Source organism: Dicentrarchus labrax, unplaced genomic scaffold (assembly GCF_905237075.1).
Source record: "Dicentrarchus labrax unplaced genomic scaffold, dlabrax2021, whole genome shotgun sequence".
Lineage (NCBI taxonomy): Eukaryota > Metazoa > Chordata > Actinopteri > Moronidae > Dicentrarchus > Dicentrarchus labrax.
Window position 1 is genome coordinate 9,547,926 of NW_026136718.1, and position 17,729 is coordinate 9,565,654.

The following is a 17,729-nucleotide window of genomic DNA, read 5'->3' on the forward strand; positions in this document are numbered from 1 at the left end:
TCACTTATGTATAGGTTTTATTCCCTTTTAAGGATTTAAAGACAACCCCACCACTGGTTACCTGTGAAATAAAACATTTAAACACTCGTCTCACTTTATTTTTGTGTAAAGTTTGAAACCACCGCTCTTCTATGAGGTGTTTATGCTAACACTAATGAGCTAATTAACCTTTTGCCGAAGACCAACAAAGCAACCAACGGAATAAAGTTGAGAAGAGAAACACTTTAAAACCTTTTTTTTTTATATAAACTCTTTTATTTATACCTAAAAACTAAACCCACCACTTTAAAAGCGTTTTGTTTTACAAATAAAACCATTAACGGTCGCCGTTAGGCTTTAGCTGGCAGTTAGGGATCTCACGGCGGTTGAACGGTCTTTAACGTTAACTCTCGTGTGACGTCAAAGAGCTGTGTGTGTGTGTGTGTGAATTCACGCGAGATTTCACCCCACACCAAAAACCCCTCCCCTCCCCCGAAACAATCCAACATGGCGCCGTAGGGACGTTGTTATTGTTCCGTCGCTCCCCCACAAGCTTTTTTGCAGCACGACGAAGGGGAAGAAAAAAAAAAAAAAACTACGCAGAAAAAACGGCCGAGCGTGTTCATGCGGGCATGAGAGGAACATCTGGAGATAATGCTAAGATCCACCGGCTTCTTCCGAGGGATTGACTGTCCGTTTTACTCCGAGTACAACGAGGGGAAAGGCAGCAAAAATGGGTGCAACAGACCGTACTGTCACTTCAGGCACAGCCAGCAGCGACGGCCGTCCTACGGAGCACCGGCAGATGTTAAAAAGCAAAGAGACCTTCACTCCGCACAGAAAGGTGCTGAGTGTTATTTTATTTAAATGCAGAAAAAAAAAAAAAAAACCGAGTACTTAATGTCTTTCCTGCCCCCCTTTCTTCCTTCTAAGAGTGGGTTATCCAGGACCTGTGTGCGGGGCTGGACCTGTGTGCGGGGCTGGACCACAGGGGGGGAAACGGGCTCACGCAACCAGTAACAGTGTGAAGTTAGCGGTTCTGTGCAGAGGACTACAATTAAAGCATCTTACTACTTTTATCTCCCTCTATGGTTGTTAACTGAGGGAGAGATAGGAAGTGTCAAAGCAACAGAAGAATAACTCCTGTAAACATCTGCTTTTTATTAAATGAAAGTGTAAATAATAAGCATAAGGTACCAGATACTGTAGTAGAAATAGTAAAATAAAATAGTCACAATTAAAAGGAGTGGATGGGGAGTAAAGTGTTAGCAGCATAAAGTAGAGATAAAGATATAACTGCAGAAGATATAGATATATAGATAGTCCAGTAATTGTTTTTATCTGCTGAGTGAATTCACCTTACTTGTCCTGAAGTCTACAAGTTAACTTCTTATGTTTACATCCCAGAAGAGAGACTCTGAGTTATTGGTTGCACATATTGTCGTGTATGTTTTCTAATGTCTAAGATTGAGTGTCTCCTCGTGTTGATGACAACTGTGTTAACAACAAGTGCAGCATGCAAACTGGAGAAGCCACAGTTGTTTGATAAAGGTAAAATGTGTGACAGACAGCATTATAATGACGTATTGTAGTGCTGCGGAGAACCTCAACCTACAGATGTTGTTCTCCAGACCCCCAAAATTTCCACATTATCGTGATTTTAACAGTTTTTTTCTGTAGAAATTAAATTTGTGATGTGAAAAGGTTAATTCTCACACTAATCACGAATCATAATATCTGTCAAAAATCACGGCAATATGATGTTTTTATCGTGCAGTCCACGTTTCTTTCTCCTGGTACTGACTCTTAATACCTAACCTGAAGGAGTATAACGGCTTCCTCACTGAATGGAACCATTTGGATAAATGAGACAATACAGCATTATGCTCCGGGGATTACTGTGGCACTAAAATTGAATGAGTGGCCTTCTGTCACTGAGCGAATGTTCAACTTAAAGTTAAAACGCTGAATTTTATGTCAAAGAAACTGTTGTAATGTGGATCAATGCTTGATAAGGTCAGTATTGTGGTCAGACTGTGATCGGTGCATCCTTAAGTGAAAGCCCGAAGCTAGTAAGTACGTTTTTATTATTTTATTGGTGAATCTTATTAAGACCGTTTGTCTTGCTTCCCTCCAGAACAAGGTTATGATCCATTCAACCCAGAAGTCGTGAGGCCGCAGGAGCAGCAGAATGGAGAGCCGGCTGACTCGGGAGACCTCAGCGGCGCTCTGGAGATGGTCAACAAGGCCATCGAGGAGGTCCGCAGCGAGGTGGAGAGAGAGAAGCGGAAGCTCTCGCGGATTGGGGATGAACCGTACGAGCCCAGCAAGAGTGCCAAGTTGTCGCCATCTGATGCTGTTAAAAGTAAAACGCCACCTCCACACATGGCCTACGACCCCGGGAGTTATCAGATGACATCAGGAGGTTATAATCCCGCTCCTAGCTGCAGCAAGTATACCCTGGATTCAGACAACCAGGGGAACAATAGTAACTCCATGGAATATGTTCCTACTTCGGTGAAAAAGCCTCGGACACACACGCACCAACTCCCCTCTCCCCCCCCTAGTCCAAAATACTCCAACAGCACATCCTCCTCAAAGTGTAAATACACTGTGGACAATTCAAGACCGTCTACAGATATGGAGTATGACCCGCTGTCCAACTACTCGGCAGGAATCGCAGCGAAAAACAAGAGGGACAAACGCGCACAAGCTGTTAAGACGGAGAGGAGCAAAACACACAAACTACCGGGATCAGATTTGTCGGACGAGGAGTGTGTCGTAGCTGTGAAAAAACCACGGCAGCAGAGTGTAGACTCCAAAAAGTACACTTTCTCTGACTCTGATGGGGAGAGCTCTGGAACTGAGTATCGACCCACCTCGCTTAGAAATCTCCAGCAGAGAAAAGGCAACGGTGGGTCGTTTTGGGACGCCGAGAAAAAAGAGAGAACTGGAAGTACGCTAAATGCACTGACACAGAGGAATAAAGAGGACTTGCTAGGGGACTCGGATGTCCAGGTAGATGTCAAACGAAAGGACAGCCTAGAAAAAAAGAAGGCTGCTAGTCGAACTAGTCACGATAAAAGTGGCAAATCTGAGAGAGTGCATAAACTTGAAAAGGAGGTAAACAAAACAACTGGTAGTAAAAGTAGTAGCAGCAGCAGTAAAGACAAAGGGTCAATAAAGAACTTGAACCAGGACTCTGCAAAGAAGGAGAACAAGAGTCATGGAAAGAGAGACGATAGGAAAAACACGGTTAAGGTAAAAACGTCCGATAAGGTTCAGAGGGAAGGCAGAGAGGAAAAGAGAAGCGATGGTAAGATCAAAGCTGTGGAAAAAGTAAAAACGGACTCTAGCAAACGAGATAAAGATACAGAAAATGGTGCAAGGGAAAGCAAGAAACCCAAGTTATCAGACAAGGAAAAGGAACTAATCAAGTATAAAGACCGCCAACACAAAAATGGTAAACTTGATAGCAGTAAAAAGGATGTAAAGAAAGTTAGTAAAAGCAGTCCTGGTAGCGCGAGCAGTAGTAGTAACAGTAAAGGCAGTTCTGCAAACAGTAAAGATAAGGTCAAACAAAAACTCAGCTCATCAAACGGGAAAAGACTTGAGGACAAACGGCGAAGTCTGAGTCTCAGCCACGCCGATCTGTTTGGAGACGAGAGCCCGGAGGAGGCCGAACGGATAGAGGTGGACGACGACGACGACGACGAGGAACCCGAAGAAGTGCTGGTGAGAAAATCTGCCGATGCTCTAAAGAGGGGACGTCTGAACAAGAGGAAAGTGTCAGAGCTCACTCCGTCTTCCTCCTCCGACGAGGGCGACCGCTACGTGGAGGGCAGCTCGGCAGGTAAGGACGAGATCGACGATGTTGGAATGGACTTCTCTAGTTTCCAGGAAGATCTGGACTTTGACTCAGATCCAATGGAGGAGTGTTTGCGGATCTTCAATGAATCCAAGGATGTGAAGAGGGAAGACAAGGGAAGGCAAGCAAAACAGGTATGCGTTTTTTCTTTTTTCTTCATAGTTGAGTTTTTTTTTTTTTAACATTTTCCATAGAACTGGATAAGCATGCCATGTCGTGCCCTCTCAGCCTTCTAGGGATTCAGAGGAGGAGAGAAGCACAGAGAGCACTTTAACCACCCTCTTCCCCGGTCAAAAGAAGAGAGTCTCCCATTTTGTTGCCAAAGGAAATGTAAGTTTGTGGCTTCTTTGTCTTTTTCCATCCCCAACAATGCTGTTTTAAGTCAAGTCAGCGAGGAGTGAACACACAACATCTCCACCTGTGTTAGAAAACTGTATCACAAAGGTACAGCAATCCAGAATTACTCCAATCATGGTTGCTGACAAAACAGTAATTGTTTAAATGTACAGTGTGTAATTTCTGCCACTAGGACAAGACAGTCAAAAGAATAACTAAAGACAAAGTTTGATGACGTTGTGAAGTTGCGTGGGATCATAGGAGTTTGTCGTCACCACTGTTGCCGTCAACTTCTCCTGATTAGGATTCCTTCAGTGTTCGTAGTTCAGGAGGTTTTTTTACCGGGAGCCGAATTGTTTGCAGAGGTCTCCTCCTCTCCAAAACAAACAGACCTGGTGATTAAAACAGGTAAAAACACTGAATAAAGCAGTTTCACCTTGAAAGTCAGTGTCCGGCAGACAAAGGATGACCGGAGGGCGCGCCAGTCGGGTCGCTGCTAACGTTAGCTCGGCTTGTTTCTCTGACATCCGACGACTCAAATCCTTCATCTGGTTAAAATATGGAGTTAAATACGGCAGAGATCTAAAAATTATATGGTAAAAATGTGGCTTAAAAATGGATAAAAGGTCAGTTTATGACAGTGTCTGACACATGCACAGAGGGGATCTGACGCCATTGACAGGCGACTGGTGAAACAAACTGTTACCAGAATAAAATGACTTTAAACATTTGAGATAATGTAAGTACACAACTCAACAAAAAATACTACAACGTAGGTCCAGTGTTTTTAGATATTTTTTACATACAAAGCAGCTTTAGCACAGGGGCAATGTGCAATATGAACACACTGTGGTAAAGTGACAGTATTCAGTAGTACATCAAGTTATTATTATATATTAGTTATTATTATTCCCTTAACCCCTTTGGGTAAGAACCAGTTTTTCATCCCTTGAAATCAAAGTTCATTCATCACCCTATTAAAACTCACTTCCTGTCCCTTAAAGCATGTAGGGAGAGCATTGTGATGTTGTTACAGTTCATCACAGGAAGCGTCTATGGTACTTTAGGAGGCCTAAAGTTGAACATTGGAACAAACAAGGAAGTAAAAACTAACAGAACAATGTGAAAATGCTGGTGTAGCGGGGGTGGCGTTGGGGATTTCCACCGGTGCAGGTTGCAGTATTTACACCATCTGAGTATCTCAGCAGACCGAGTTTTCTCAGAGATGTTTGGGCGGTGTGATCAGCCTTCCAGCACCTTATAAGGAAGCTTTTGACGACATGGCCTTCCTGGACTACGCTGTCTATAGCATACATTTTTGTCTGTATACATTTGAGATGTAGTTTAAGTTTTATTGAGTTAACTGGAATATATAAGCCTGATTTAAGCCTATTAATATATCATATATAACCAGTTACACTAAATGTTACAACATACAAAGTCACATTATCATGACCAGAGACTCAGATATTCCAGAAGAAGATAGTTTATTTTACACATGTGCAATTTGGTACTTAACCGGCAAATTTCAGGTGTTTCCATCAAAACCATTTTGCATTAATTCCTAGTGCAGGTAGCCAAAGAATAACTTTAATCCTTTATCATTTAATAATTTCTGCATCATTCATCAACATTAAGTGTTCACTTTTGAATAAAATGTGCTACTGTTTTTATCAGAATGACGCACCTTCTAAGTCTGCGGTGCGGCCGTACAAGAGATTCACGGCCCAGGAGGTGTGCTTCCAGCGTATGCAGATGGCACAGCAGCAAGCTGCTCAGCTTTCTGCTTCAGTCAAAGCTGCCTCACAGAGCTCCAGCTCCAGCTTCTCTGGAGAGAGGAAGAGAATAGCGCACCGTCCCGGCCCACAGACTTCCTCCAAAACAAGTACGAGTGCCTTCACTGCTCTTTTTATATGTCTGCCATCCCCTGATTGATTTTTAATATGTTAAAGTGATATTAACTGTCGAATGTACTATGTGTGTGTGTCTGACTAGGTCCTGCAGATGTTAAACCAACGGCCAGTCGAGTGTTGTCCCCCAACCAGACCCATCAGACTGTCAAGGCCCAAACCACCGCTGGCATCTTGTCCAAGACCGTGTCCACTGCCATGCAGAGGAGGGTCGCACACACACCCACCATGAAGGTATCCACAGAATCTCTCGCTGCCGAATGTTTGTTTTTGTGTGTTTGTGTCTCCTCCCTGAATAACCATGACGGTTTACTGGCAGAGGTGGGCCGCCTCCCAGAGAAATGTTTGCTTAGTGTGCAAGATTTAATTTACTTTCGGTGTTCTCTTTCTGTTTTGACTCTTTCAGAGTAGTTCAATGAAGCGCCCCGTCATCCCCGCCGAGTTCGGGGCCAAAGTTCCCACCAACATCCGCCAGCGCTACCTCAATGCTTTCATAGATGAATGTGTCAAATTTTGCCCATCAGAGGACATTGCCTTCCAGATGGTATGAATAACACCCAGTTATCACAAACGCCGCAGGCTCTAATTACATCACGTCTTTCAGTGCCGAGGAGTTGAACAAGTTGTGGTTATGACGGTGACAGAGCTTTTACTGTTTCAGGCCCTTGACGAGGAGAAGCTGGTGTACGAGCGCAGTAACAGTAAGAACATCTACCTCAATGTGGCTGTCAACACCCTGAAGAAGCTCCGCAGCAAGAGCACCTCCTGTCCATCGCCGGTCACCAGTATGTCGCCTCAGTCCTCATAACATACAGTATTTACTCCTAGTTAACAGTTCATTGTGATAATCGTGATACACCGCACAATAACATGGCACTTTATGTCCTCCCATGTGAACAAAGTGTTTGAACAGTAATGTAATTGTTGTATTCTGTGGTCAGTTTTGGGTTTTTGGTTTGGTTTGGTATGTTTTTGGTAGAACTGCTTGCATTAACAAAATTCTGGACAAGAGACAAAACACAATTAAGACAATAAGTTTTCTACTGAGCACAAACAAATCATCATATGTTAAAATCCTCTCTCTGTTTAAAATGAAGGCTGTTTAAATGCTGTGGCGAGCAGAACTTGCTCTTTCCTACCACACTTGTCCTCCAATGGACACACTGGGCTGATGTCAGTGAAAATGGTGCATCAAATTTAGAGTATTACCACTAGCATAAGCTATACGTGTTGCACCGTGCTTGCACATAGTCAAATGGCGAGCATTTATCCACCACTTTTTTTCCATCATCGTCACAGGTAACTTTAAATGTGTTCTCTAACTGTACACTGCTTTGTCATTTTAAAGACTCTACACAGAGTTAGCAGCACAAGGCTTTTTTTAACTTTATTTGTTTTCCGTTTTATATTAACCGAGTAATAGATTCACATCCCGACTTGTGCCTAACTAACCGAACGGTTTGGATTCTTTACCTGAACCTTTGACTTCCTAATTTTAGTGATAACCTCTATGTGTTTGTGTTTCTGCAGAAGACCCGGGGTCGGTCCCCAACAGGAGGGCACAGTCCCACGAGGAAGTTCTGGGGGGTCGTCTCGCTGCTACAACCAGCTTCACTGTCAACAGGATGGGTAAACAGCAGGAGGAGAAACTCTCTGGTGAGTGAGATTTGTCTCCCACAGTCAAGATGACAAGTAGTATCATGTTTTCAGTGTCCTCATTCCTCTCCAGAATTGTCATGAACATAATCTTTTCATGTTTCCCAGTTTTCCTCTCATTCTGTTTTTCATTGGTCACCTGATATCGCCCCAGGCAACATAAAAATGCAGATTATACCTCTGATAAGATCAAAGAAAGAAAAATGAGAAGAAACTGAAAGATTCTTTGTGTCAAGTAGGAACTTGTGACTTTTTGTTTGCTCTGTGTGTTGAGGCAGTTTACAGTCATAGTGAAACTGTTCGAATACCCATGTGACAACCTCCAGGTGCTGTTTACCGCAAACTCTCTGCCCCATGACCTGACATCAGTGTTCACAAGACTTGTAGTACTGATGAAAGTAGACAGTTGACTAGTGGGATTACCAGGAAATTAATTGATAAATCTTAATTGATAAATGCTTTTAAGTCATTTATCAAGTAAATGACAGCAGCTTTTGTTCTTTAAATTAAACACATTTACATTAATTAATTGAAAACTGGAGCTGAAACCATTAGTTAATCAACTGAAAATTAATCAGCAACTTTTTTGATAATCATAATGGATAAAGTAATTTTTGGAGCAGAATCCTTCTTCAGTGTGAGGATTAGCTGTTTTTCTCTGCTTAGATGAAAGTAAACTGGATGTCTTTTGGTTTTGTGATGGTAAAACAATGAAGAGATTAATTGATAATAAAAAAAATATTGATTAGTTGCAGCCCTGTTGAAAACTTTAGATTAGTAACTTTCGGGGTCAATATTTTGACAACATATAGAATAAATCAGTTTGTGATTAATTCACAATTTATAGGTTGAATACACTTTGAAGACCCCAGATTATTAAACTTAATTGATTTTGTCGTTGTATAGCAGGAGTGTGCTACAGGGGAAGAGCAGCAGGGTGACTTGATGGTTTTAGAAAGCAGTCTGTAACTCTTTGGGCCGATTCAGACAGAAACAACTTTTGGAGTAACCCGACGTCACGCTGCAGTGGCCAGTGTGTCAATCACAGTGGTCAAACTGCTCTATAGTCAGCCTGTAATCACTGAAACAGACTCTATCCAGTATCCAGGGTTAGTTCATCGATCAAACTATGATTTACTCCCAGTTGTGTGTATTTCATGTACCCAGCTTCAGAGTCTGTGTCTGGCTGCAGTCTTTGCTGCAAAGTAGTGATCAAAGAAGCTTCCTTTGGTTTATGTTTTGGAGCGCGAGAGGCAGAGGGACAGCTGTGGTCGAGCGACATAGACAATGAATGACAGGGAGAGAGAGTGCCAGTAGTGAGAAAACTGGTGAATCAGAATTTGTTTCACAGTGGTTACGTCTGTACAAACCTTATATATCCATCCTCTCTTTCTGTTTCTTCACATTTTCAGATATAACCTTGTTGTACAAAGACAACGTTTGTTTCACTTGTGCACTCTGTCTCACTATAGGAGCGACACTGTACAGGAAGCTGAAGACGTACATGATGACGGAGGAGCAGCTCCAGGAGCACGGATACCCGAGAATAAACCCAGACGCTCCCGGCAAAGCCATCATATACAACCTCCCAGAGAAAAAGGCCATTGCAGACCGTGAGTGGACCCCACAGTTCTCTTTCTAATGTGCAGGACTCAACTATATAAACATTAGTTTATGTGGTCCAGCAGTTATATGACGTTCAGCTGTCCATCTGTCATGTGTCTCCAGCGTTCAACAAGATATGCTGTCGATGTGGAGCGGAGTACAAGATCAACGCCAACGGCAACTGTATACGGAGAGAGGAATGTAGCTTCCACTGGGGACGATTACGCAGACATAAAGGTGAGTTTGTTTGCATTTATTTAGTGTAAATCATCAATAAACATCAGCATTATGAATGCACACTTCAGTATTTTTGTTTTATAATGAGCACTGCCTCATCTCACTCACTCTCCACCCCCCATTTCCTCTGTCTCTCTCTCTGTCCGGCTCATTCTTTGTCGTCCCTGTCAGTCGCTGGAGGGTGGGAGACCAACTATAGCTGCTGTGCTGCGTCCGTGGGCGCTCCAGGTTGCCAAGTTGCCAAGGTATCATCTTTTTAAAGCCAAAAATTATTCCGCTTTTCGATACCAGTGTCAGAAATTCGGTATCAGGTATCGACGTGTACGCCTATCTGTGGGCCCATCTGATACAGTGTAATTTATCAGCTCAGAAATGGGAACCTGCTACTTATTCTCTACTTTTGTCCCCCAGGATAGCAAAATCATGACCTGTCCCACTTTGACTCTGACAAAGGGTTTAAATTGAGCCAGCCCATACAACAGTAATAGCAGTCATAGTAGTTTTTCTTCTTTTTATGTTAGGAAGTCAAATATATGACCTGTCATGACCTAGCAGGTTGGTTTTGACATTTAATGGAGCATTTTGAAAGAAAAAGTTCCTTCAAATATAAGACGAACTGATAGAGAAAGGCTGTAAATGATAAATTATTGTACCATGGATATATATTTTTCTCAGGAACAGGTTTACTGGCTTGTGTTAATATCAGAATTCAGTGTTTTGTGTAACTCAGCTGTGTCTTTTTACTGCAGGATAACAACAAAAACATTTTTGATAAACATCCCCAGACCTAAAAACTTTTTATATTCCCACAGCAACATGTTCAGGACGGACGTAAAGAGTCATTAGATGGTTACGTCTCAACGTTCAGTAAATCTCTCCCACCTGATGGCAATGGAGGGGTGTTTGCTTTGGACTGTGAGATGGTGAGTCAGACAGACCTCTTTTCATGCCATCTTGTGTGTGTGTGTGTGTGTGTGTGTGTGTGTGTGTGTGTGTGTGTGTGTGTGTGTGTGTGTGTGTGTGTGTGTGTGTGTGTGTGTGTGTGTTTGATTTTAGATTTTATTTATTATAGACCAGTTAAATACGAATGGGACAAGCAAAGTCAATCAGTGCTCGTCATTTTCTTACAAAATGAGTAAGATTAAGATAAGATTTGTCACTTTTTACTGTACAGTTGTGAACTACTTTATGTCCTAATTCTAAACTTCTGTTATATTTTACATTCAAGGTCACATGAGCTTGTTTTTTTCTCTCTTGTGAAACAGTGTTACACAAGGCAGGGCCTGGATCTGACGAGGGTGACTGTCATCAATTCTGAGATGAAAGTCATCTACGATACGTTTGTCAAACCTGAAAGCAAAGTGGTTGATTACAACACACGGTGAGCTTGTCCGGTAACTGGAAATTAAAAATAATTGTCAAGCTGTCTCAAGTTTGTCTTTGAAACAGTCGCAGTCTTGTAAAAGCAGTAAATATATGTGTGTATGTATGTCTCTCAGATTTTCAGGTGTGACAGAGGAGGACTTGGAGAACGCCACCATCAGCCTGAGAGATGTTCAGGCCGTGCTGCTCAGTATGTTCAGTGCTGAATCCATCCTCATAGGACACAGTCTGGAGAGCGACCTGCTCGCTCTGAAGGTACCGCGGCTCTTCTTACAACAGTAGCTTTTCCCTTTCAAAACTGGGTCTTTATATAGGTTTATAGTGTCTTTTTCTACTGTCAGAGTACAGTAGTGCATAAAAACATTGTAATGCCATCATCTATACACACTGAAAAAAAAAAAATTTTTTTTTTTTTTTTTATGGGCTTTTTTTGGGGGGGGGGTTTTTAAAAAAAAAAAGGAAATTTTTTTTATAAATTTTTGTGTGTAGGGGGGTTTTTTAAAATAATATTTGGGTTATTAGTATGTATTGAAGGTTTTTTTTTTGTGGGGGTTTCCTAACCCAGGTGTAAGTACAAAAATGCAAGAAACAAATGAGTTGCAGCAGTTGTTCCAGCTTTGCAACGGTATGTAAACAATTCATATCACACACAGAAAAGTGAAACCGGTTTACCAGTTAATCCGGTATATCAGCCAGTGCTACATCAGTGACGCATAAAGAAGTTAATTTGCAGCTCACCTTTATTTTCTCTTCACTTGACAAAACAAAAAAAGCATTAATTGTTGAAATTGATAAAGTTAGCATGGTGTAGCTGAGACGCAGAGGAGGGTTTTATTGTCTTATTAATATACCATTAGCTCAAAATACATTTATTTACAGAAATTATCATTAAAAATACAATATTACAACAAATATTACAAACTTACCTAATTGGTAAACATAATTGTCCTTCCCTCCGTCTGTCCTCTGTCCTTCTGTCTCTCTCTCAAGCTCTCACTATCACAATAAGATGTTTCTCTTTCACTGCAAGCAGTAAACAAGTGAAGGTGCCAAGTGTGGTTTCAATAATTGTTCAGTAATTAAAATAAAAGTCAAATATAGACTTGAATGTTTAGGCTTTACTTAATTCTTTTATTGTAACAGCCAAAATGGGCGAATCACTTCGTTAACAAACAGTGATTCAGTAACTTTTCTAAGTTCTAATGACTGAAAACTGAAACCCAGCACATACGAGGAAGTCTTCACAGTGTATTCAGAGTCCCAAAATATGTTAGAGTCGAGCAGAGCTGTGGGGTAAAAGATTGTGAAACAGTGATATTCAGTTACATTTATTCATTACATTGGCCCGTAGCTCCAGACACTGAGACACTGAGTTTCTGTTGTTGAGCTGAAATAAAACAAATGCTGTAATACTCTTCCTGTCTCTCTCTCTCTGTCTCTGTCTGTCTTTCTGTCTGTCTTGCCTCCAGCTAATCCACAGTTCAGTCGTAGACACGGCCATTGTGTTCCCTCACCGTCTCGGCTTGCCCTACAAACGTGCCTTGAGGAACCTGATGGCCGATCACCTCAAACGCATCATCCAGGACAACGGTGAGACAGTCAGGATCAGGATCTATCTTCATGAATTATGAAATTATAAGTAAACTGGGTAATCTCAGTTAAAAAGTCATTTAGGTCACAATGCTGTGGAAAAATTGTGTTTTTTGTGCCTTTAGGAAAAAAGTCTTTACAGGGTTTCATCCCCATTACACATACATAATCCCCTCTCACATTAACATGGCCCAACCTGCACAAACAGACCCTCTCCTCTTTATCCAGAGCACATTTACACCCTAAAGCATAATCACATAATCTCAGTTTGTAACGGACTCGTGTCCAATTCCATGCAAACTGAAGAGTCACTTATCAGTCAGCATCGGTTAATCTTTATCGGTTGAGCACATTTCATTGAAGCATAACCCACAGAACCAGAAATGACTGTCAGTTGAAGTCAGTTTTAGTATTAGTTAAGTCCAGTATACACGTGTTTAATGTTTGAATGGGCTTTATAGACCCACAGCAGCCGCAGTTACCACGAGAAAAGGGCAAATAATTAAGAAACTTTAGGAGCTGTAGGTGGAGACATGTAACAGTTGGTAGGATTCTTACAGGTCAATAATAGTAACGTTGTAAATCCTCTTTAAAAGACGTGGAATAATGAAGTAAGTCCAAGGAAGTTGTTCAGTTCACTGAGTCTAATGCATAACATCATATTCAGAGGAAGCCTGTTTTTTATATATATATATATATAATGTGATATTAATGCAGTCCATTAGGTCAGTCTGCTTTGATTTGTCTACACTTTATCTACGTCACCAGCAGATGTCTCTCATGCACACTGACAGTTTGCTGAAAGCCTTGTTGCTTATGTGTGTGTTTCTAAAATATTGAGGTCTAGAGAAAAGTTTCCAAGATTCCTCCAGAGGCAGTTTCTGTTTGAGACGTGTTTACGTTGTTTCTCATCTCTACCTCTCCATATAACATATATCTCATATCCTTCCACCTTTATAGTGACATAAGGTGGTGGTATGAAGCTTTTGACCCTAGGGAGGGCAGTGTTGGTCCGTTGGTTGGTTGGACCACCGCTTCGGTCCAGTTTGAAATATCTCTAACTACTTATTGGATTGCTTTTCAACTGTTTACATTCATGGTGCACAGATGATGATGATCCCCTGACTTCTCCTCTAGCACCATGATGAGGTTATTTATGTTTTCGAGTGAAATGTCTCAACAACTATTGGATAGATGAAAGATGAACTGACTTTTCATTTAGTTTTTAGTAGCTGCACAACTAATGATAGTGGTAAACATTATACCTGCTTAACATCAGCATGTTAGCAACCTGATGTTACCTTTTAGCTCAAAGCACACACTGTTTAAACATCCTTCACAACATCAACACAACTTTCTTTTTAATTAATCTTCTGTTTCCAGATTACTACCATGTATCTGTATTAAAGTAACACTATGTAAGATGTAGTATTTGTTGTGGTTTAGGGCCCCAACTTGCAATACCAATGCGGTACTCGTGTCTGCATTTGTTATGATCACATTACTTTTGATCAAAAACTAGCAAGTCCACAACTTTGCAAAGAGCCAAACATGAAGCAAATGCAACACCAAGATATAGACAGCAGCTTATATTACTGACTAGTCCAACAGCAAGAAGTCCAGCTCACCGTCTGTCTGCACCCTTTTATTTTTACAAAGCTCTCACCAACAACTAAAAGCCGGTTCAGATTTACTCTTGTCTGGTGGCTTCGCTCTCCTTTTCTCTTCTTAGCTTCCTCCGTCATCTTCTTAGGTCCACAGTCATTAGCTGTGTCTATTGCCCACTCGCCCAGCGTCCGACGGTGTATGTGTTATATTATAATATAGTGTAGTTGTTTTACAGCTCTCTGCTACTGTAACTTTTTACAGCTCTAGGAACAGGACAATATGACAGTTTCATGTCAAAGTTATCTAAAATAATTGCGAATTACACGATATTATCACAATAATCATGATTATAGAATCACTTTACCTTAAATGTTTGTCAAGAAACACATTATTGCCTCACAGAGAGGTACCTCATCTCTCTGTTCTGTATTTTAGAATCTAGACAAGCCGAGTCTTCAGCCATGGAGATTTAGGTTTAGGATATAGGAAGTTTGGAAATCGATATAGGACTGTATGCTGGTGAAGCCATGTGAGAATATTCAGTTATCACGATAATGGAGTGTTTTCTTATCGCAATGATATCGTATATCATCCCATCCCTATTCAGTGACGCAGTATTCAAGCAAATAAAAATAATAATTTGATTTATTTCCAGTGGAGGGCCACGACTCGAGCGAAGATGCGTCCGCCTGCATGGAGCTGATGTTTTGGAGGATCAAGGAGGATGCAAAGGTTAAAAGATGACCTCTGACCCCTCTGCTCCCACTTTCTTCAGTTCAACTTCCTGCCTTCACGTTGGCTGCAGAGAGCCTGCACCTGCTCTCAGAGAGTTAAGGTCAGAGTGTCGGGGGGGAGGGCGGGGCGGGGCGGGGGGGAGGGATCGGTTCAGCAAAGGTGGAAGTTTTCCGCAGAAGAAGCCCGAGAAGAGCCGACTGTTGTTGCTGCCTAACGGACTGAATGAGAGAACTGCCAGTCCCTTCAAAGCAATAGGAGCCTAAATTAACAGTGATTTAATTTGCTTATTGGTATTTCAGTTCTAAATAATGTTAGTTCAAATGTATTTCTGTTTCCTCAAACACTATTTGAATAAAAAAAAAAAACACCTTTCTATAGAAGAACTACTTAAAATGCCAGGGCATTGTCCGCTGAACGATGATGATTAATATGATATTCATGCCAGGTTGAATCTTCAGCCTAAATTGCACTATAGAAACGCTCTTGTTGTATAGGGCCCAAGTCTGAGTACCTCATCTGTGTTATAAAGCATTCACTTATAATGAATAACACGTTACTTAGTTTCACTTAAGTGCATCGATGTCTTAGTCTGTCGAACATTTGCTATGTAAATGCACTTCTGTGTTGTTTCTTTTCACACTGCACCTCATTTTCCCGTCATTGTTTATGGTGCGGTTTCTTATCGAGTTGTTGGTTGGCTCTCAAAAACCTGACTAATCCTATAATACTTGATCATAATAAAAATACCCTCGGCAGAAATGTTAAGTTTTCTGCTGCTACCTATTTGCTCTAGTTGATAGAATATATCACTGTATTTTGTAGTTCGGACAGAAAAATACTGACTATATCTACGACTGTCTCTGTGCACTGCATGTAATAAAACCAGGAATCATTGTGATAGCAGGTATGTTATTCCTCCATAAGGACAAAATTAGGTTCAGTTCTGTTGAATTAGGCCTGCGTTATTAATTAAACACAGTTTATCCTTTAGTGAGTACCAGCTAACCTGTGCTGTTTTACGTTGGAAGTGACTGAAAACATACTCGAGTGCTGTAAATACGCTGTAAGCAGTTTCCTTTTTGTATTTGTTCATTTTTTGGTTGTTTATCTTTTTCTATTAAAAGGTATTAGTTAAAAGAAATCGTTGCTCTTGTTGTCTTTGACGTCACAACAGTCCCCGAACCTGCACAACAGTGGTGGACTGTAAGTTTAGAGATGTTTGTACCGAGGGATGCACGATATTTATCAGCACCAATAATGGGGAAAGTCTTATTATTATGTATTATTCTGATAATTAAAATATAGCTAAGTGGCTCAAGAGGTGGAGCCGGTCGTCCACAAATCAGAAAAGGTTGGTGGGTTGAATCCCCGGCTCCTCCCGCTGCCTGTCGAAGTGTCCTTGATTTGAACCCCAAATGGATCCAGATGCTGTGTGTGAATGGATGAATGTGACATGTAGTGGTTGGAAGACTAGAAAGGCGCTATAAGTACAGTGCAGTTCATCTAATAAAAGTAATAATATTTTGAATTCTGGTGGAAAATGTCGATACGCCTTATGTTCTATGAAAGTCGAAGTATGTTTGTGAAGTTTTTTGATGTTACTAGAAAAAATAAATGAACATTTGAAGAGTCACAGCTGTTCTTTGTTTTTGTTGCGTTAACAATAGTCGGTCACTTAGATCTGGTTCACTCAGAGCTACATTTTACCTTTTCTCACCCTCTTAGGTGTGTATAAACTCCAGGTTAGGAACTCCTTTTTGGTACTTTAGCACTTCAAGTTTATGCTACTTTATACTTTGAGAGGCAGATATTATACCTACATGTATCTTACTGGTTATAAGTTCCCCTGCTGCCTTTGAAATGTGTAATTAAACAGAATAATTAGTTTAAATCCATCTTATGAGTTGTGAGTTCAGTTAGTTTCAGAAAAGAAGTACAGTATTAGTTTTACGTTTTCTCAGTTTGCAGCGTCTGTTCTTTATTCACTGATAGAAGAACTTGTAGTTGAGCCCTTTAGTTCACAGTTATGTGAAGCTGCTTTCTGTGGGTTTGTTAAATTTTGTTAAGTGTTCGAGGGAAGTAGGGACTGAACTTACCTCCACTGTGTGAAAAGGAACAAATTACTCATATTTACATTTATTAAAGACACACAGAAAAGTTCCTACATCTATGTTTTCCATCAAACTACTTTTCTCTCCTCTCTGGAGAAGTTTAACTCTAAAAACAATGCATGCTGGGAAGTCTGAAAACAGCTGTAGCTTCATTCAACTCATATCTAGAAAGTTAAAGACTGATTAACTTGAAACTAATAAAACTTTTAACACTTTCTAACATTTTGCTGATGATACTGATCATTTCGGGACTATTTCTTTCACTACTTTTGTGCTTCAGTGAGAGATGTGAACATACCTCTTCCACCTTTGCTGCACAAATAGTTTTTGACAGTGTGACAGCTTTCTATTCTCGGTACAGTGCCGGGCCTCTTGCAGCCTATATGTCCCTTTAACAGCAGGTGCGGTGGCCGTAATTCTCCTTTCTTCAGCAGATGTGTAATTTGGAAAAAATGGGAGAGAAATGCTAAACTGAGAGGCCCATCCTTTCTTCGGTGTGTTTGCCTGTTAAGCTCCTCCCGTCACATGTCAGTATGCATTTCCCCAGGCCCGCAGACCCCAGGTATTAAAAGAGCCAGTTAGCTGGGATCAATACCTACACAATGTTCCAGTGACAGGGAGGGGGGCTTCCTAGTGTTTATTGAGTGTTGCAGAGATTTTGAACATGTGGAGCAAAGCAGCTTAGAGGGGTCGTCTTCATTATCAAATTCG

General features: G+C 41.1%; 1 protein-coding gene across 1 annotated transcript; it reads left to right on the forward strand.

The window, feature by feature from the left end:
• Nucleotides 1-463: 463 nt before the first annotated feature.
• rexo1 (REX1, RNA exonuclease 1 homolog) lies at nt 464-16,048 on the forward strand. Its single transcript, XM_051376743.1, has 16 exons — nt 464-823; nt 2,117-3,981; nt 4,076-4,177; nt 5,861-6,068; nt 6,179-6,327; nt 6,500-6,637; nt 6,755-6,878; nt 7,624-7,749; nt 9,222-9,362; nt 9,478-9,591; nt 9,763-9,836; nt 10,404-10,514; nt 10,857-10,972; nt 11,091-11,229; nt 12,444-12,564; nt 14,828-16,048. Exons 1-16 carry the CDS (start codon nt 634-636, stop codon nt 14,914-14,916), a joined length of 3,807 nt encoding a protein of 1,268 aa, XP_051232703.1. The 5' UTR covers nt 464-633; the 3' UTR covers nt 14,917-16,048.
• The last annotated feature ends 1,681 nt before the right edge of the window (nt 16,049-17,729 follow it).

Bases quoted from the DNA above. Each gene is read 5' to 3' on its own strand.
- rexo1 (XM_051376743.1), top strand. From the start codon at position 634: ATGCTAAGATCCACCGGCTTCTTCCGAGGGATTGACTGTCCGTTTTAC. The intron at 4,178-5,860 runs GTAAGTTTGTGG...TGTTTTTATCAG, and splicing joins ATTTTGTTGCCAAAGGAAAT to AATGACGCACCTTCTAAGTC. The intron at 9,363-9,477 runs GTGAGTGGACCC...ATGTGTCTCCAG, and splicing joins GAAAAAGGCCATTGCAGACC to CGTTCAACAAGATATGCTGT.